The 20,364-nt window shown below is 43.8% G+C and overlaps 1 protein-coding gene across 4 annotated transcripts in view; it reads left to right on the forward strand.

The window, feature by feature from the left end:
• The window catches only part of TRIM67 (tripartite motif containing 67), a 40,943-nt gene extending 21,046 nt beyond the window's left edge, over positions 1-19,897 (forward strand). For 2 of the 4 annotated variants that reach the window (XM_063329087.1, XM_063329090.1), the window contains 5 exons: positions 1,414-1,571; positions 4,562-4,700; positions 5,754-6,057; positions 11,961-12,123; positions 13,641-19,897. In XM_063329087.1, coding sequence (XP_063185157.1) covers positions 1,414-1,571; positions 4,562-4,700; positions 5,754-6,057; positions 11,961-12,123; positions 13,641-13,706 — 830 coding nt within the window. In that variant the 3' untranslated portion in view covers positions 13,707-19,897. The remainder of the gene's footprint in view (positions 1-1,413; positions 1,572-4,561; positions 4,701-5,753; positions 6,058-11,960; positions 12,124-13,640) is intronic. The other 2 variants (XM_063329088.1, XM_063329089.1) reach the window with 1 other exon arrangement.
• The last annotated feature ends 467 nt before the right edge of the window (positions 19,898-20,364 follow it).

Genomic DNA, 20,364 nt, shown 5'->3' on the forward strand with positions numbered 1-20,364 from the left:
TTGGTACACAAAATGCGAACAGCCCTCTTTTATCCAGAGAGGTAAAATTGGACGAAAGGAACAGCTCAAGGGCTTAGCTCTCATGCAGAGGCAGGAAAATAAACTAGAGGCTCAAAGCAGAGTAGATAAAAGAAGAGCAAACTGACATCGTTAAGAGCTAAGTCAATGAATGCTCAGAGCACTCAGCTCCTTGTACGACATGGTTGAGCTCTGCAGAAATGATCCTGAACGGCGAAATTCAGCCTTGGGCAGAAGACCAGGCAAGGTCTATGCATCGCTTACATCCCACTTAACCTGTGCGATTTCAACGGTGCATAAGGCACATGCCAGATCTCTGCAGAAGACCGAATTTTCACTTTATAATTCCAAGCAAAGAGTGAACAGTGAGAGTTTAGTTGTGTTTGTCACAGAAGGTGTGTTGGAGGCCTCCTTCCCACAGAGACATGGCTGAATGTTTTTATAGAACCATAGAATGGTTTGGGTTGGAAGGGACCTTAAAGATCATCTAGTTCCAACAGCCCCGCCATGGGCAGGGACACGAATACTCTCTTTATTTTTATTTTTAAGATGCTGGTCTGGTCAACAGTCTCTTGGTGTTTCTCCTGAGCAAGTCACTAAAAAGGCATGTTGGCAGATAACTTTGCATCTGTAATTTCCAAGAGGAGAGAACCATAAGCAGTCTCCTGTGGCGCAGAAGTTCCTTTGGCTACCTGGACCAAGGGATTTAGATAAAATTTGCAAATGGGACAATTGCCTTCAACAAGTTGGGGTTTTTTTTGAGTCTGGCTGCCATAAAGATAACATATCCAGGGTAGTTTTGATGAAAAACTGGAGGTGGGTGGTGTTAGATTAGATTTTAAAAAAAAACCCAAACAAATTATTGTGAAGAATCGTTCTCCTGCTGTTGGTGTTCAGGCTCTATCTCGCTGCCATGCTGGGAGGAGTGGCTGCTCTGCTGGTTAATAACACAATTCTTCCTTAATGAGCGGGGCTGCCTGGCAGCAGTGCGTCGCCCGTGTTGCCTCATGATCCGAGACACCTCCCATCACCGCTGCTCCCTCCCTCCTTTTTGGGAAAAGTGCGGGCAAAGTCCTCTAGTGTGAGAAAAAACTCTTCCAGCCAGTGATCGCGGGGAAGGAAACCAGACGTGAGGTCCCCAGATTGTAATTCTTATGAGGCACCAGACGCGTGTCCAGATATATTTCTGTTTACATGTTTCAGCCAAATGATTTGTCTAACTGGGTATTGACATTTTGTTGTATCAATCGTACTGCCTTTTGTTCCGAGGAAGGGAACGGACTCTCTTCCTAACGAATATTGACTCCCCTGCGAGGGGAGGGAGGTGACCGGTCGCCACGCTGCCCGCGGCACAGGCTAATGGGGTAGGGCAGAGTTACACTAATCTGTACCCAGTTCCTGTTACAGTGCCACCCGTCCCATTACTGCAGCTGGAGAAGTGTTGCACCAGAAACAACAGTGTGACATTGGCCTGGAGGATGCCACCTTTGAGCCACAACCCGGTGGAGGGTTATATCTTGGAACTTGATGATGGAGATGGTGGCCAATTCCGAGTGAGAATTTCATTCAGCATTTATTTATGTTTCTTTGTATATGAGTTTCCTCAGGATATGGATTTGTGTCTGTCTGAGGGTGGGGAGAGGGGGTAGGGAAGATATGGGCTGTCAAAACATCCCTGCTTCCGTTATGTGGATGTAGAAAGCCCCAGCTGCAAATCCTGCTTATTAGAAGGACCCCCAGCTTGTGTAGGAAGTTTGATTGAGGTTATTCCTGGGGGGTTGGCAAAGAGGGCCTTGCTGAGGTGGAAGATGGAATTTCAAGTCACTACTACATCTACTGTGTGGTCCCCCTGGAGAGTACCACAGCAGAAAATCCCATACAGGCCCAGAGGAGCTGAAAGTGGTTCATTCCACAAATCAGAGATTTCTTTGAAGCCCCCGCTCTCATCTGTTCGTAGCACCCTGTTTTGGGAGCTGAGATTTCTTGCACCAGAAATACAACACAATTTTTTCTGGTTTTCTGAGTAAAAATGGCATCCTGCGTAAAAATACAGGATTTCTAAATCTTTTCTCTGGGAGTGGGTAGACCGGGCTGATGGAAGCTTTCCGCAGACACTCTGCCATGGGGTTGGTAAGTACAGGCAGGCATCTGAGTGCCGTCCTTCCAGACCTTCAGGGTGATGCCACAACTGCTTGCTCCTGACTGCTGGTGCAGGGTACTTCTAGGCTCCCTTCCCCTTCAAATAAACAAACTACAGAATTAATTCAATCAGCATCCTGCCAGCCACATTCTGGTGGAAGCTGTGGCCTTTCCTCCTCAGGTAGGCTTCATGCTCCTGTTGCTCCAGGACCAGGCTGGCCCCAGTGCATTGCCTAAGGGCTAGTGCCTCAAAAGCATCTGGAGACCATTGTGGAGTACAGCTGCTCTCTTCACAAATGGGAAATTTTGCCAAAACACGTGATGGCATTTCTTTGGGAGCTGCAAACTGGCTTCCCACTGGAAACCTAAGGGTTTCTCAAGCTGCAAATGGACTGGCACGGGTCCATCTAAGGAGCTGCCTCCTGTGCCAAACTACTACACCCATAGCCAGCAAAGGCACCTGATTTGGATGCCCCTAATTAGAAGAGACAGCAATATTGGCAGGGCATTTTGAAGAGGGCACTGCGTTTCTGGAAGGTCTCATCAGTTCCTCAGTCCAAGTGTCATTTCACATGGGTTTGAAGAGGCTGGTCTGCACTACTCAAAGTGTGAAAAGGTACCTTTGTGGACAGCTGCTGGCAGCTGCTGCCATAGTTCATATTAGTAGGTAAGAGTGTTATTAGTGCATGATGAATTAAGAGTTAGGAACAAGGTGTTATGAATTCCAATGTCTTGGATAAACCTTGTCAAGTGCTATTCACATCTAAATAAGTACTTGTGAATAAACAAGATTTCAGGCTGGTATATAGCCAAGCCCATTTGTATGGGGAGGTTTGTAACTGGCAAAGGTTTTAGGATTGCCAGTGCTGTCATGTCAAGATTTTGGATTGAAAAGGATACAAAACCATCTCAGTCCTTAAAAATCTAGGATGACAACTTCTCAGGGGAACACTTTACTTGCTATGTTAGAAACACCCTCAATTTTACCCATTGAAAGATAAACTGCAGGCTTTTCAGCAATGCTATTTCAATGAGAGTTTGCTGACCCTTTTCATGACAGATTATATATCTGAAAGCAGTGACACTGACTGCACTTTATCAGTATTCAATGGGTGGATTAAAGGAATGTTTTTTGTCTCCCATCATAGCAGAGAGCATCAATCTGAATAAACACAAGCAGTGAACAGTGGTAAAAATATGAAATGGATTAGAAAATGTGAGAGTTGTTCTATAAATACAACTTTTTGCACAGACAGCCTATGTTATAACATGGAGATAAATTAAGCTACTCTATTAGAACTCTTCTTTCTCTCCATGAAAGATCATCAGCTAACTCAGGACCCAAGAGATTTTGTTATTTGTAGCAGCCACTACGGTTGTCCAAAGTGGACAAACATGTGACCCGCTGTAAACTTCAGTAATCCCTTTCTTATTCATCACATACTTAATTCACTTTAGGTTCATATCAAGGATCCTTAATCAACAGGACTACTCTTGAGCATATACTTAAGTCTTAACTGAACTGGGGCCTGAGTGGTGTGCTTAGTCACTGCCTTAAGCGCTTTAGGCCCCTTGCTACCATAAACCTATGGATTTCACAGAATCAGAGAAATCAGAGGTGGAAAGGAACCGTGGCTTTCAATCCGGTGCCAAGACAGGATTTTTTCCTTTCGTGTCATTTTCTGTTGCTTTGTTCCGTTTTCCATCAGACATGAGGTTTCTAGGTTTCTTTCAATTCATCGTAGACTCTATAATCTGACTGATCCTCTTCATTAGTCTGCCTAGATGTTCCTCCTCCTGAAATATTTCTCATTACACAAGTGCTTGCTGTTTAATAAATCTTTGCAGACTTTTGTGATGTCTCTGTTGTCTAGTTGACATTTCATCATGTGATGCATGTGATCCTAATCTTTAGGAGATCAGTTTCTTCTGTCTCTGTGTTTGCAGGTTTCAAAATTGTATTTTAACACAGGCATGGGACAACCTTTCCAACAGAATAAAACAATGCTTACTTGTTTTTTTTATTCTTTCATGCCCCCCGTTTTTGGTCCCACATAAATATAAGGATGGTCACGGTGGGTCAGACACTAGGACTACTATCCAAAATAGTGTTTTGGGGTAGATGTTTAGGAAAAGAGGATAAAAATTAAGATCTTTCTGTCTTGCCCTTTATTGCTGTGCCCTTCCAGCTTCATCTTCACCTTAGTGTCTCCACTGCTAACCATCCTTGATGTCTCCTCTGCTGTGGCTGTCCGTGTTATAACAGCAGAACTTCTACATCCTGGGGAGCAATGAGAAGCTGTTCACTTGTGGCTTATATTTAGAAGTCTTAACATGTGATCACAAGGCACAGAGAAACAGTTAAACTGTGTGCCTCTTTCTCTTTTTTTTTTTGAATGTTTAGGAAGTATATGTTGGCAAGGAGACTCTCTGCACCATCGATGGCCTTCATTTCAACAGTACCTATAATGCAAGAGTCAAAGCGTTCAACTCATCGGGAGTTGGTCCTTACAGCAAGACAGTTATTTTACAGACGTCGGATGGTGAGTTGGGTTTTTGCCAGTTTCTAAGTGAAAAGCTGCAGGTCTCAGTGGCAGGACACTTGCATCTCTTTATACCCACTAACACCTTTGGCACTTACTGGCATGGAGATTTTGCATCATCTGAGCAGAGAGACCCGGAATTGGGCACGCACAGGGACTGAGCTCTCCTCCTGGCACTTTTGGGAATTTTCCATTATCAGTAACACTTTAGGTTTCAAATCATGCAATTTTATTTGGCTGTAGAAGTCTGGGGTCTAAGTAAGATTCGTATTTGCTTTAGCATACAGAAGCAGTTATGTAACACATGGGATATTTTTGTGCCACTCTTGTCTCCACTTCTCCATATTTCTTTGGAATTTGACTTTTTCTTCACTACTGCTTCAATTTCACAGCAAGGTTTGTTAATACAGAGATGGGAATTCATGCTTGTTCCTCTGTAATTATACTTGACATCCATATGGGCATTACAAGAAGTTCATCTTCATTAATGATATTGTAATGAATCAAGAAGTGCATGCTATTATCACTTCCACTTTTATGCTGCGTTGCCAAAATAGGCCAGTATAAAATATTTATACTTTAAGAGCTTTTTATGAGGTTTTCCCCCCCCCCTTTTTTTTTTCCCTTTGATAAACTAGTGAAGTCAGTCCTAACCAGCACGGACACAGTGGAACTCCATTTCCATTAAAGGCAATCCCGAACCAATTCACCTATGTGAGCAGTTTCCATGTCATGGAGAAGCCTTTGTCTCCTCAATGACTTTCTTGTTACTGTGTGAGAACAGAAAGTCACTGCCCTTAGCAGCTTACGTTCAGAGGAACAAGCACAGATAATAATATGAGGCACTTCTGAGCTGAAAAACAGCAGGGTATCGGCGCAAAGCAGTCTTGTGTAGCTGCCTACGGTAACGAGGAAAGGCTGACTTTATTACCTGAAAGTGCAGTGGGGTCTTTAGGAAGGCAGAGTCTCATTCTCCTAATTGAAGTGAAGCAGACGACACTTGAACGCAGGCCGTTCTGCCATAATCCTGCCTTTCCTTTTCCCCTTCCACAGTGGCGTGGTTCACCTTCGACCCCTCCTCAGCTCACAGAGACATAGTGCTGTCGAACGACAACCAGACTGCCACCTGCAACAGCTACGATGACCGGGTTGTTCTTGGCACAGCAGCCTTCTCCAAGGGCGTGCATTACTGGGAACTGCATGTGGACCGGTATGACAACCATCCGGATCCAGCCTTTGGCATTGCCAGGATTAACGTCGTCAAGGACATGATGCTCGGCAAGGACGACAAGGCGTGGGCCATGTACGTTGACAACAACCGCAGCTGGTTCATGCATTGCAATTCTCACACCAATCGGTAAGCGCCTCCTGCATGCTTTTCTCATTACGGATCATTTTTTTCTGCTTTGCATCAGAGGAAGGGGTCTCAGCAAGCCATCTAGCCCACCTCCCAGCTAGATGTAGTTCTTTTATTCCTTCTTAAAAATCATCAGTGGCAGTGACTGCACCTTTGCAATCTGTGTTGGTGTTTGTTATCCTCACCGTTGGCATTTTTTTCTAGCCTAAGTCTCCTCTGCTGTGAGTTAAGCCTGTCGTTGCACGGCCCACCCGTGGCATCAGCAGACAGGAATGCAGTGCCCTGGGATGCAGGATTTCTCTCTCATTGCTGGAGGAGGGCAGGGAGAAAGGTGGTTGATTCTCTTCCTTAGGAGGAATCTTGGCTGCAGGGTTGCACAATAATGAGGCAAAGCGCTGGTGGTGGCTTGTTCAAAATGCAGGTGTTTATTTCCAGTCCTGAAAGCTGATGAAAGGTAATGCTGTAGGTCACACCTATCGAGATCTGGACACAAGGGGCTGTTTGGCAGCGAGGGCTGAGTGACAGCTTCCATCCGACCGAGCCATTGTACTGAAGAGCTTTGAACAGTGTCTCAACAAGTACAACCAATTTACACAAAGGAGGATTTCGGAATGCCCCTGAGCCATCCTTACCAAACCCCTCTTTCTCCCACCACTTAGAGGCTCTGTGTGCTCTAACTAAAGCTACCTCCAGGGTGGAACGACACAGAGACAAGGTGTATCAGCACAGCACCAGCGTTGTGTTGACGTGACTGCATGGCTTTCAACCCTCATGATAGCTGCCTCTGCCTAATGCTGGCTGTGTTTTCCTCGACATGATTCAGGGGAGCTACGCAAGGTCAGCTTCACTTGAAGGTCCCTGGGGTACCACCAGAGCAGAACTGCACTGCTCTCTCTCCATGTCCCATGAGAGGCTCAGGCCCTAGCTGAAGGTCAGCTGAGTGCTATGGGAACTGAGACCTTTGAGAATATCTCAGCTGAAGAGTGTGATTCAGGATCCTAAGTCACTTGCTTATTTTGGAAAATGGTATATTTGTATTCATACTCTAACTCACAGTGGGGGAATGATGTACAAATAAAGTGACTGACCAAGGATACACAGCACGTCTGTGGCAGGGCGGGAATCGATTTCCATTTAGTTTTCTGACTGTTCCAGCAGGTCTTCCCCACTCACTAGCTCAGCTGTTGTTTCTGTTATACCAAATGATTAAAAGAAAGGCTTGCAGTGATTTTTAAAATGTTCAAATGCTAATATTGTCTCCTTAAAGAGATAATTTCATGCCAACATTCATTGTATCTGAAAGTTGGTTGTAATGTCTCCAGTTGAACAGTTATTTATACTCTAAAGCATACTTGTATTTTAAGTAAGTATAGTGCAATTGCTGGGATTTTTTGTTTGAAGCATGGTTTGATTTTGCAGTTCATTACAGACAGGTGGAAGAACCTTGTAGCCGGATCCAAAGCTGTCTGAAGTCAATTGGAACGTTTTCATTGGCTCCCAAGGCCTTTAATGATGTCCTAAGTCAATGTAGAGTAAAATAACATCAGTATAATAAATATATCAAAAAGTTATCTGTTCCTTTAATAGCTCAATTCGATTTAGGGCGGAAGTAATGTTAAGCTGTATTAATGTTAATGCTGTGTGAAACAGCTTATGTTTTCTGGAAAAAAGCTGGCAACCCATTCCGTGTGCTACTGTCCCAGAAACCTATTTTATGGATTGGGTCCTCAGCATGCTCCTCCCGGCAAGCAACAGACGAGCGAAGCAAAACCTTTCTTTCTGGGAAGCACAATGGAAAACACATCGGATTTCCAATCATCCTTCTTCAATAGGAGACCAAAGTGCTTTCTGTTGATGATAGTTTCCCAGTTTTTACTAGATAAAGCACAAAGGCTTTGCAGGCACATCCAAGGCACAGATAGACCCGTGGAACAGCCGTTCGAGTACAGTATGCTCGTGAAGGGCATGTAGTCTTATGAAATCACATGCGCTTCAATGAAATTAGGTCTAGGCATTATATTTTTAACCATGAGAGTCAAGTAGGTCAGTCTTTTAACTCATTAGCTGTAATAGTCTTGTGGAAACAGTTATTGCTGCCTAGCTGTTTTTCCCCACTGGAGACATGGGCATGATAGCACAGTGTCGCAGTCCAAAGGAAATTTGTTGACAGCTTTTAGCCTCTCAGATATTATTGTGATGGAGGCTATGTATTAGTAATCATTTCATTCCTTCCTAATCTTCATGAGAAGAAATTAGGGTAATAAATAAATTACTAACTTCAAGGATAAGCTGAGGTGAAGCTTGAAAGACCTGTTCATGGGACCTGTCATGTTTAGAGTACTTCCCTGTTCTTTTCACTTGCAACCTGCAAAATTGGACCTGTCTACGTCCTTAAAAACTAGCATGACTTCTGTAATGCTGGAATAAGAGGCATGAAGAGAAGACTCTTATGCTATCAAAAACAGAGGGGACCTTTGACAATAGGTGGAACAAACATTGGTCAAGAAGACACTTTAGGGTAGGGATGTAGCTTTGGGAGATACCTTTCAGCTCATTGTTCCTGGAAATAATCAGTTCACAGGAGAGATGTTACACGCTCATTGCTAAGAGGCATTCATTGCAATAGATCTGTTCCTTGGCAAAGTTTCCAAGAGCAGGAGTACCTGGTGCTATAGGCGATACTCTAGCATCCACATGGTTATGTAAAGAAAGAGACAGAAATCGCACTGAAATATTTTGTACTGAAAGATAGCGGGAAGTCAAAATCTAGAGAATTTGCAGTGTAGACTTAAAGCCCCCTGCAATCAGGAGAGTCTCTTCACTAACCCCAGAGATCTCAAGACCAGGTTTTCATCGCACAAAAATGTTATAATTGTCTGTAAAATACTGTCCTTGACAATGGACATGGTAAAGTTGTTAACTTACTGTAAACCCCATGATTTAAATACTGTTAAGAGAGTTAAACTAATTGTTCAGTTTATCAAAGTGGTCATAAATTGTCAAGCTTTATTTTTCAATAATAGTGAAACTTGCTGCTTTTCTTAATTCCTCAAGCCAATCCATGCAGTCCTATTCTGCCCATCGTCCAAGCTGCTGCTGAAAGCATCTTAGAATAACAGCCTCCGCTGCCACAAGCAATGGCATTTTTCATGGTAGCCAAATTCTCCTATCTGTACTCTGATCTTCCGGGCCTCTGCACAGCAATTCCACACTCGGGAATTATGATTGCACCCAGAAAATTAAAATGTTCAGGACTGTGAGAAAAGAGGTGTGAAGACTGGGATTTACTTGAAATAGTGAGAGAGTGGTGCATATCTTCAAAAATGGATTATCATTTAGTGAATGCTAAGTATACACTGAAAAAGTATTGTAAAAAACAGTTGTATTTTCCTTTTACGTGGCCTGCAGATTATTACAGGCCTTTGGTATAACTGTCATTAAGTAGTTTAGAAAATGCATTACAGTAAAGCAACAGCTCTTTTACAAGCTGCTGCAGAAGTGTAGCAGGAGAAAGGAACATCAGTTTGAGTCTCTTGAGCTATCTGGCTTTTTTTATTGCAACTAAAGCTTTTATTAGAAAAATTATCCTGTAATACTGTCTAAATGATGTACAGAAGAGTGAGGAAATACCTTGCATAAGTTTGCTCATGAAACTTTGACTCTCCCACCTCTCCTCCTAAAGGAAGTGACCATGACAGTAGTCCAAAAAGCACTGGATTCCTCAAAGTACGGTTCCCAAGGAAATCATGGGATGCTTGGGAAGAGCAGGTGCTCAGCCTCAGAAGAAGCCCAACCTCCCTGGCAGCAGCACACTAAATTGTCCGCTGCTTGCCTTTGCCCTGGCTTCATCCTGCCAGAGCTGGTTGCCCACTGTGGGGAGGTGGTAGCCAAGGAATGGGGCAATTTACCTGCTGAAGTCCCGCAAGACGTGGGGCAGCGAGGAAGGGAGAGGGTCCCCATCCCTCTGCTCTGGAGACGCCGCAGCTGGGTCCTGCATTCGCCTCCGCTGGGCTCTGCAAGCAGCATCCGTCTCCGCTTCGGCTGGGCTGTCCCCAGGGGCTGCAGAGGAGTCACTCAATGTCACTGTGCAGCACACAGCTAATTAGCCCACAAGAAGCAAATTAGCTTATCATATAGGAAAGAGCAGAATAATCTCAAAAAGGCAAAGTTGCTGTTTCTGTTTTCCTAAGAGAATCAATGTCATTTCAAAGGACGTCATAAAATCTATTTTAAAACACTGCAGGATATAAACCATGGTGCCCTACAATTAAAGCTGTTCCTAAACAGAGAAAACAAATAATGTAATCTATTTGTAAATACCTCTAGATCATAGTACTGTTGCTTCCTACAATCACATCATGAGTTTTATGATTGAGTGCTTTTAATAAAAACAGTCTAGTTTCTGAGATAGTGCGGCTAGGTAAGCATCTTAACTTTTCTTAGAAAATAAATTACTTTATGGTTTTGGGCAAGACCTCAAAGAGAAGCCTATTAATGCCTATAGGAGCAGAAGGCAAATAGAAAGAACCTGAGAACTGTATGAAACTCTTAGTTTGAAATCTAACACATCTGAGAGGTCAGTTCATGATTCTCAGCTATACTGTTATTGTTTGAAGAGCTTTAAATGAAGAAGTCAGAATAGTATTCTATACTATTAAGCCACAGATAAAACTCTCTTTACCTTCAGAGGAAATGCCATGTGCCACATTTAGTCCAAAGGAAACCAGTTTATGACATCTAGTGGACAAAATGAAAATTTCTTACCCTGCACTATGTTCTTCCTAATCGTATTTTGATCCTCCCACCCCCCGCTTTTTTTCTGATGTTTTGCCTACCTATTGTGATAAATTTTATGTTAAAATTGCATTAATCTTGTGAATGTTATGTGCCTGAGGGGAGTGCGTGGGACAAAAGACAGCTGCTTCCTTTCCTACTGCAAATTATTTGAAATCTGATTTACCCTGAACAAATTGTGTCAGGCTGGAAATCCATCGCAGAGCCCCCATGATCTTAGCAGAGTAGCAGCGCCTGTGGCCAATCTGCATATCTAGTAGATTTTTTTGCTCAGTGCTCTTTAAAGCAGTACTGGGTTTGACTAACCCTCAAATCAAAGTGCATTAATGTCAAATCGCTCAAGCGTGTAATGGCTGGCTGACTCTGTCCTGGCAAGCTCTGATAACCGTGGTAGCTCTCAGCAGCTGCTCCTGACACAATCAGTTATCACTGGTATTGATAACCGTGTCTGCACACTTGAAAAAGCTCCCAGTCCTAGAGCTGAGCACCTTGTTGGTCAGGGAGCTACGCTTACCCCTAACCAATCCCACCTTCCCTTCCTCCCCAAAACCAGTACCTGTTTTACCTCTGCTGGCTCCCTGATCTCTGGAAAGCTGGGTCCCCTTAGGGGATGCCAAGGTGACTACTCGAACTGGTAGTCTGAGTCTTGAGCTGTTAGCAGGCCTAATGGTTAGAAATGAACACCTAGGAAACCAGCTTTCTGCTTTTTCATTCCCTGCTGCGCATCACTCCACTATAGCAGGGATGCTCCGAGGAGCCGTGTTTCCAGGACTCCTGTCCCACATGCTCAGTACTGACCTGACCTGCTCACCTCCCCATCCCTCATCAGCCGAGGGGACCTGTTAGCCCTGGACCCCATTTTCAACTCTTAGATTGCAGTTGGAGGAACCTCATTTCTCTTTAGGATCCCCCGCATTGAGCTCCCATGAATGTGGTACATAGGCTTCAGATAAAGGTGTGGATCCGTCATTGCCAGATGCCACGGGGATAATCATTTCACCGTGCTGCTCCACTCTCCCTTTGCTCAGTAAGACTGCTTTGTGCCAGAGGGAGCAGCGGCAGTGTAGTGCTCTTGCCTTCACCAACAGTGTAGCCCCTTTGTACCTTAGGACTGAAGGAGGAGTTTCTAAAGGTGCCACCGTTGGTGTTCTCCTGGATCTGAACAAGCACAACCTGACCTTTTACATAAACGGGCAGCAGCAAGGGCCTCCAGCGTTTGAAAACGTCGAGGGTGTCTTCATGCCTGCATTGAGCCTCAATCGAAACGTCCAGGTAAGTCTTCTGCAGTTCAGTCCCACTTACCCTTCTCATCTAAAGGAGAATGTACATTACCGGCCATTGCTGCTGGGGCTGGTAACGTCATCTGTAGGTAGGCAGTATGGATAAGGGCTCTTTCCTTCTCAGATTGACACCTAGGCTACTAACACTATTTTTTGGAAAACTTCATTTGACCTTCTGCCTTGCCTCACAGATGTGAGGAGTAATGCTGTAAAAATAAGTACAAGTACCTCCACACACTAATTCCTACACTTATTTTGCTGCAACGCTCCACTTGGAAAGCAGCGCTGGTAAGCAGCTTCCTCTGCCAGTTTGACTAAAAAGCTCGAGTATCCTAATTCCTCTTAGATCTTATGTTTGGAGATTATTAATATTGGCAAGAGGCAGAAATGTGAGGAGCACAGTGGCGAAGAGAGCAAAGACAACGTAGGTCAGAGAATTAGTGCAACGGAGAAGACCCAGTCAGAACATCATTCCTGCTGTTTCTGAATTTTGGAGATTGCTCTCTGTTCTCAAGAGGATCTCCTCTTGGAGGAACCCTCTTTAAATATAAAGCATTTTTACTTCAGGACTACTGCATATGGCTAGAAACAGGACATAGTGTAAGGGAGAACCTATGGAAACATGCATAAGCCTGAGGACTGAAGGAGGTCAGCTTAGGTCAGGCAGGACCAATGCAGCCAGGGTGGAACATTCACCATTTGAAACACCCAGACTGAAACCAGAAACCTTGCATGGCTTTATTAGTACATGAACGTTTAGTATTTGTTACTGGTGGCATCCAAATCTTCCAAGAAGGTTTCATAGCTTCATTGCGTTTGATGCACCAACACGGAAGACACGGGCACTTCTCTGGGCACCTCACCGCTATATTCAACACAGATTTTTACTCACAACCTACCTTCCGTTTTAGGTGCCTGCACCCTTTAAGGACCTGCCTTACATTTCTTACTACAACTGAGTTAAGACAGAGCGTGGCCGACAAGGGGGCAGGGGGAAACTCTGAGACTAAGCTTGGGTTTGCTGTTGAATAGTGCTCTGGTACGTCTGTGTGGGAACCTTGACCTCGTAGAGATGTCAGGTTATACAAACACCACTGAAATGTCCTGTGCTGTCTCTTGCCAGGACAGCAAAGATAAAAGGATTTTCTTATATTTAGTACGTGGGCTCCACTGCATGATGCCTGTCCTGAAGTACTCAGGGGCCCTCACGCAAAGACACCATCCACCTTGTGTCTAGCAAGCAGCGCTGCTGGAGACCTACAAGTGGTGGCTGTATTTGGGAAGAGATATGGACACCTGGCTTCTAGATCCCAAGGTGTTCAGGAGGGAAGGAGACTTTTTTATTTCAGGGGCTGAATGTAATCTCCATTAATGTACTTGATGACTGAAACCTGGACCTGATAGTCCCACAGCCCTTCCCCTGTCGTTTACTTGCTCTTGGTCTTCGCAAATGCTTTCTGCTGAGGATGTCCCAGTTTTGAATCTACCTGTTATTTCTTCTTTGTGCAGGTGACCTTGCACACGGGACTGGAGGTGCCACAATGTGTAAAACAGCCCAAGTTGCCCAACAACTGATGAAGCCCCTGCTCGATGCTGTGCTGGATTCTGTAAGCTTTCTCAGTGTGATTTGGCACTTTTCAGTAAGTCAGCGAAAAAGCGTTCTCTTCCCTGACTTAAAACATTGTACAGCATGTTGCTCACCGAATAATCCGCCGGTTCCAGCTAGCCCACTCCATTTTTAATTTAACAGCCATAGCAAGCACACCCATGGAACTGGCACTCGATTGCAGATGGGCACCTGAACATATCCACACGGCATTAAATACATATGTACTCACATATGCACACACACACACAAACACATTTATAAAGCAAAAGGTTAAATGAGTGTATTTTTTCTCTCATGGCTAGATTTGTGCTTAAAAGATATTAGGGATGCTGGAAAAAATGGGTAAGACTAAGACTGAGGGACAACGGCTGTTGGAGTAACTTACCAGTAGGTGAATTGGATTCCCTTGCCACCTGAAGTCCTTAAATCAAGAGAGCATATGTTTCGACAGCTGAAGCGGAGGCTGTGTGCTCGAGGATTCCTGGTTGCCCGTTACATACAGCGGCTCAAATGGCCATTGTAATTGTTCCTTCTGGCTCTATACTGCAGTAAGCTATGGGATCACGTTCCCCTAGGATTCAGTGGCAGAACTTATCTCATTATCTTCAAAGAGAATAAGATCGGTTTCCAAACACTGCCATGTAATAGTTGCGCTCATTTTAGCTAACACCATCATACATGCAGAATTCAGATAAGAAAAGTTGAGAGAAAAATATCCTCGATACATTTTAGTGTGTTATTTTGGTGTGATTGTGGAGACTACCATACAGAAGATCTGATTGTGGTTATCAGCACAAGTCTTGGAAAACGGTGCAGGGGAGATCCCTTTGAATTGAACTGATAAGAGATTTATTTAAATATGGCACATGCAAAGTATCCCATGTAGAGAAATGCTGCTTTCCAACCTTGATCCTGATAAGCCCTGGGCAGCTGTAGTTCCAATGTAGCTTTGAGATCAGAGCCTTAATTGTCCATTAGATTAGTGTGAGCTAATTAATGTCTTGATCCTAATGAAGCACTTGAGCCAGAGACATTCATAGCATTAATGTGAAATACATCCCTAAGACTTTTTCTGGATTGGGACATAAAACTGGAATAGGGTAGGTTTAGATTAGATATCAAGAAGAAATTTTTCACTGTGAGGGTGGTGAGGCACTGGAACAGGTTGCCCAGGGAAGCTGTGGATGCCCCATCCCTGGAAGTGTTCAAGGCCAGGCTGGATGGGGCTTTGAGCAGCCTGGTCTAGTGGGAGGTGTCCCTGCCCAGGGCAGGGGGGTTGGAACTAGACGATCTTTAAGGTTCCTTCCAACCCAAACCATTCTATGATTCTATAAGTCTTTTGCAAGAATTACCTGTGTCTGGCATCTCCCATGAAAACAAGCAGCTGTTTCAGGTGCTGCCCACAACAACTGGAGTCTGACTGACATGGAACTTTTCCCAAAGCCGTGGCACTGTCGTGTGTGCATTTCATTTCCTCTGAATGCAGTTGACATATGCAAGTGTGTGTGTGTCTGTGTGTGCGTGTGTGTGTGTGTGTATAGCGGCGATGTGTAAGGACAAGATGCTGCAGACTGTGTGAGCCCTTGGCATCTCAGACTCTGTCTACCTAAGCGTGGTGCTATCAAATAAGAAAAGCATAAACTCTTAAATCCCATCTATGTACCATTTCCTGTTTTTAAATCCTGCTGCTTATACAAATTCTCCTCTCCAAGTGTGCGTATATGCACACACACATTGTTATCAATCAATCAGACATGTAATTATAAAACCTGAAAACAGATATTCTGACCAAAATCCAGCTTACTGCCTTGTGTTGAACCACAGCCACAGGACAAAGAGCCCAGGCCTGCCTTCGGGCAGCCTGCCGGCCCCCAAGCGTCCTGCTACAGGTCCGCTTCTGCTCTCTGGCCGGAGCACATCACCCAGGTAGTGCTGAGCGGCGGCAGGGGTTCTCTGCGGCCGAGCGGCCAGGATCCTCCCTGGGGTCATCCCGCCTGGCAGCTGCTGTTGGGGAAGGGGAGGCAGCCCAGAACAACACAGTCCTGGGCTATTGCACAGACGAAAAGCAGTCCGCCGTCACGCCGCCTGTAACCAACCAAGCACCCTGTAGTCCACCTCTCCCGCAGAACAGCCGCGCACCTTCAGCGATGTCAAAACTGAAACAGGAAACAAAACCAACAATGGGAAAAAAATAACGTAAGCGTTTAAGTGGGAAAACAACAGTACTTTCTTCAAAGTCTGGAATGGATTGTATTAGTAAACTTGTAGACATTGCAATAACCATGCTACGCTGATTTTGATTTCTTAAAGAATAGCAGAGACCAACTGTGTTATAATTTTTTTTGTTTCATTTAATACCATATGAACTTGTGCAGGATTTTCTAATTAGTGGGTCTGTTTTAACCTACCTCAGCTAGAATGCTACCAGACCCCAAATTTCCTCTTGAGTGTGCTCATTGTAAAGTTGTCTTCTACGAACCTGACAGTCGTAATCATAGCATTGGCTTCGAGTATTGCCGGTCAGAGCAGTGTATGGGAATACTGTACATAAGTTGCACATAGTTTTTTATAATGGGAAACATCCCGTGATAATTTTAATAGAGAAGGCACTCCACTTTCACTTTTCCTATTGAAAACAAAAGGACGTTGTTTGTTTTGGGACTGAACCTTTGTCTTTACTCCCAACTTCTGTGAAGGAAGCTCAAATGAATTTACATCTTTCCAATCTTCAACCATTGCCAGATGTTTAAAATTAATTCTGAATGGGTTTTGGTTTTCATAGTTGCTTTGGTATCTGTTCCTGGTGTGTTATACCTTGGGGAGAAGGCAGTGAGTGATACAGGTTACTAATTTCTAATGGAAATATGGACAGTAGGTAGCGACATGCTTCAGAGCTGTAGAGAAGCTCATTTGTTATCCTCTACACATTCTAACATTCATAGAAGTAGGGTACAGAGTAGCTACCATTACATTCTCCTTTTAACTCTGCGGAAATGCAAATAAAATAAAAGGAATACAGTTAGAAGTAGGTATCTTACGTTAGACTAATTTAGCCTAGGTCTGAACCTAAACAAAGTGGGTGTATGTGTTAGTTGTGTACACGTTCAACGACTTGGACTTGGCGCGGCCCATAGCAATAAACCAAGTTACCCCAACAGATTGTCTCATGGCTTCAGCTGCATACAGTTTGGTAGTTTGGTTAACAGAAATAATGCTGAAGTAGTTAGAATTATGCTAGGAAACTACTGACTCCACATGTGAGTGTTTATGCAGAGCATCTAGATGGCAGTAGCCATCTGAACATAGGCAGAGCACAATTTTCGCTTTGGAGAACAGCATCAGGTGGGGAGAAGTGGGGCACTTCCACCCCTCTGCTTGGGTTGGAGGTAGTTTGTTTCTCTGCAGGTAACTCCCCCGAAGTCTGTCTCGTTATAAACCCAGCAGTTCACATGTTCTTCACCTACAGCATCTCTTATGCTGTTTTTTGTTTCCTCCAAATCCCTTTTTTAGGAGGGAGCCAGCCTTTAGTTGTTTGGTCCTTGCAGAAACTGTGTTGCTGACTGCCCAGGGAGCCGAAGAGTAGCATGGATACCAAAGGGGACCACTTCAGATGTCTCTTGCTTCCTTTTGATTCCTTGGTGTACTGATGCAGCTCTCTGGTACTCCAAGCTCCCCTGGTACCTGGACCTGCACAGAGCTGCCTTTCATGGGACTTTTCTGCTCCTAGCGGCCAGGCTGTTCCTTCGAAGTAGGAGAGCAAAGCCTTTTGCACTGGGATTAATCTCATCCCCTATGGCGCAGAGTCCACACGAGGTAGCTATAAATTGACTTAATGTTTAAAAAAACCCCAGTCTATCCTCTAATAAACATAAGGAAGCTTCACTTCTGCATACACCAATTTGAAACATCTGCACAGCTGCTTAATAAATACAGCAGGCAAACTTTGCCCTGCAGAGCAACAAGGGACTCTTGATCCCCCAACCTTATCCTTTGTGAACCTTCTTCCTGGCTCTTTCCTCCGTAAATTTCCCGGTTAAGCTTAGCGGGAACAAACAGAAGTGTGCCATCAGGAGCACTGTCAGACTTCCCAAGGCGTTCAATGCTACACAATTTCCACTCCCTTTTTCCCCCCTCAACTCAAAAAGAACTCACAAGACCTCTTACTAAGACTTAACATCAATATGAGCACAGGCCTGATTGCCAATCCCTTACTACTTCTGCTGTGGAAAGGCACGCACTGTGAAATAAGTGTCAGTGAGGACAGTGGCATAATGTGATGTACCATGAATTTGGAATGCAATTTGGCTTCTGACCACATAGAAAAGACAGGCAAACAGCATTGTAACCTCCCATACTTGCCTATACAGTTAAGATACGTAGAGAAACATATATTGGACTGAACAAAATAAATAAAACAAAAAAAGCATGAGCTTACATATACCAGAGTTTAAGAGGAAAAGTATTAAATGTAATTTATTATATGCATAATGTTCCATCATGTTGTAAATAATGCCATGATAGTGTATTGCTGTAGTTTGTTCTTGGCTGGTGATAGAGCTCTGTCTTAGTGCTGTGTAAGGGGGTTTTTTGTTTGTTTTTTGTTTGTTTTTTTTTTCCCAAAGCGTAGTTAGTAAAGATGGCAGAGAGCACGCAATACTCTAGTTTCCAAGTTGTAATAGAGCAAGAAGAAATGTGAGATGCAGATTTTTTTTTCTTTTTTCTAGCATCATTATATGTCTTAAAGAAGGTAAGGGAGAGAGATGAGATTAAGGCTAAACTGCCACTACCACCATATGAAAAACCCTGTGTTTGCGACTGCCAACAAGAGGTGGTGCATTTTTTGGACCACAATTCAGATTGCCCATTCCTGTGAGAAAGGATGCGAAGTACCAACTTGCTGGTGCCACCTAGTACATCCTTTGCTCACAAACAGAAAGATGAGGAAAGAGAGTTGTTTGACCCAGTCTCAGGCCTTCCCAGTTTTGCGGCATTCTGCTTAAACAGCAAAGTCAAGAATTCAACTTCGAACCAGGAAAGATAATATGAAAACCCCGAGCATCTTGGCTAGATCAACTAGTCCTTCAGGAGAGAGTCCCCATCAGGGAAGTCCTTCAACAGGTTATGGTGACAAATCAAACACATCGCAAATGTAAAGGGCACTTGTCACTGAAAATTACCAAACAAAGATGGAGAGTCTCTCTTTTTTTTTTTTTTTTTTTTAAAGTGAGCTGAGTTTTTACTGACAACATTTTTGGCGATTCCTCTGCCCAGCGCTAGTGAGTGCTGCACACACACGCAACCGGCTGGAGCGGCAGCCTGAAGCACAAACCCATCGCAAATAAGACGCACTTGGTCTTCTTAGGTGCAGCAGCCCATATGCAGCCACAGAGACGAGATGCGCGGGGCTCCTGCAGCTTTGCACAATACAGGAGGCAGACGTGCGTTTTACTGACAGAAGCACTCAGCAGCCTTTTCCCCTTCTGTTAAGCGACCCTTTGTTACATTTGTTATTGCAAACGTATCCAAGCAGAATTAATTAATTTATTTATTTTTTAATACGAATTAGGAGGATTTCTAACATTTTCTTGTGGAGCAGTAGATAGAAACGTTCCTGGATCATGATTGCATTCCTTCATCCTCCACCTCCCTTAAATGTTGTCAATAAAAACACTAACCTTTCTAGGTGGCATGGTGAGAAGACATTATGTGATGAGTATTAAAAATAAATGCATGAGGTAAACCTGCTGTTATTTCTGATTGTTATATGAAGCATGAATAACACTAACTTAAATGTTGGCAACCAAAAAAGTGCAAAGGAATAAGATAACAGTGTTCACTTCCGGTTAAATGAAAGACGAGAAGTTGTTTTTGTGTTTTCTTCTTAACCTCGACATTTTTTTCTTTATCGTCATTTCCCATAGCTTATATAAATTTGGAGCTGGTGAAATATACATCTCTGCTGTATGTGTCTATCACCAGATCAAGAGGAAAATAGAAACTTTTTATAATTTTGTACCTGTAGCAAACGTTTGTATTTTTTGAATTGGAAACAAACTGCGTTTTGTCTTTTGGTCTGACTAAAACTTTGTGTATTATTATTATTACCCTTTTGGAAAACCTCACATATGAGTTTATGCTGTTTTACAGTTTCTAAATAAATTCTTAAAACATTGCCAACAAATTCAGCATCAGTATCCTATTTATTATTGAAAATATTATGTCATAACGTAGATGAGGCGCTCGCGCAGGATGCACACCTAACTCTAACTGCTGATACCTGCTTTGTTACCACAGTCAAGAACAATCCGGTAGCTGGAGAAAGCCGAGTCCTCCCTCAGAGCAACCACCCGTGCCTCAACTTCAGGCATACCCTGGATTCGGCGGCATGAAACACCCCTCTTTCTCAGCACCACTCCGTTAGCTCTGGCTCATGTTGGTTATAGAGGACCTGGCCATGTGTCATTTAGCTCCAAGTCACCTTAGGCACGTTTGGTGATTTCCCAGTCTCCAGAAATTTTTGACACTGGAGAAAGCAGAGCCCAGAAACAACTGTGACACCAGTAGGGTCATTGGAGAGGCCTTCAAGTAAGTGTAAAAGTCAGACTGGGCAGGCGGAAAGCTTGT

Source organism: Chroicocephalus ridibundus, chromosome 3 (genome assembly GCF_963924245.1).
Source record: "Chroicocephalus ridibundus chromosome 3, bChrRid1.1, whole genome shotgun sequence".
Classification (NCBI taxonomy): domain Eukaryota; kingdom Metazoa; phylum Chordata; class Aves; order Charadriiformes; family Laridae; genus Chroicocephalus; species Chroicocephalus ridibundus.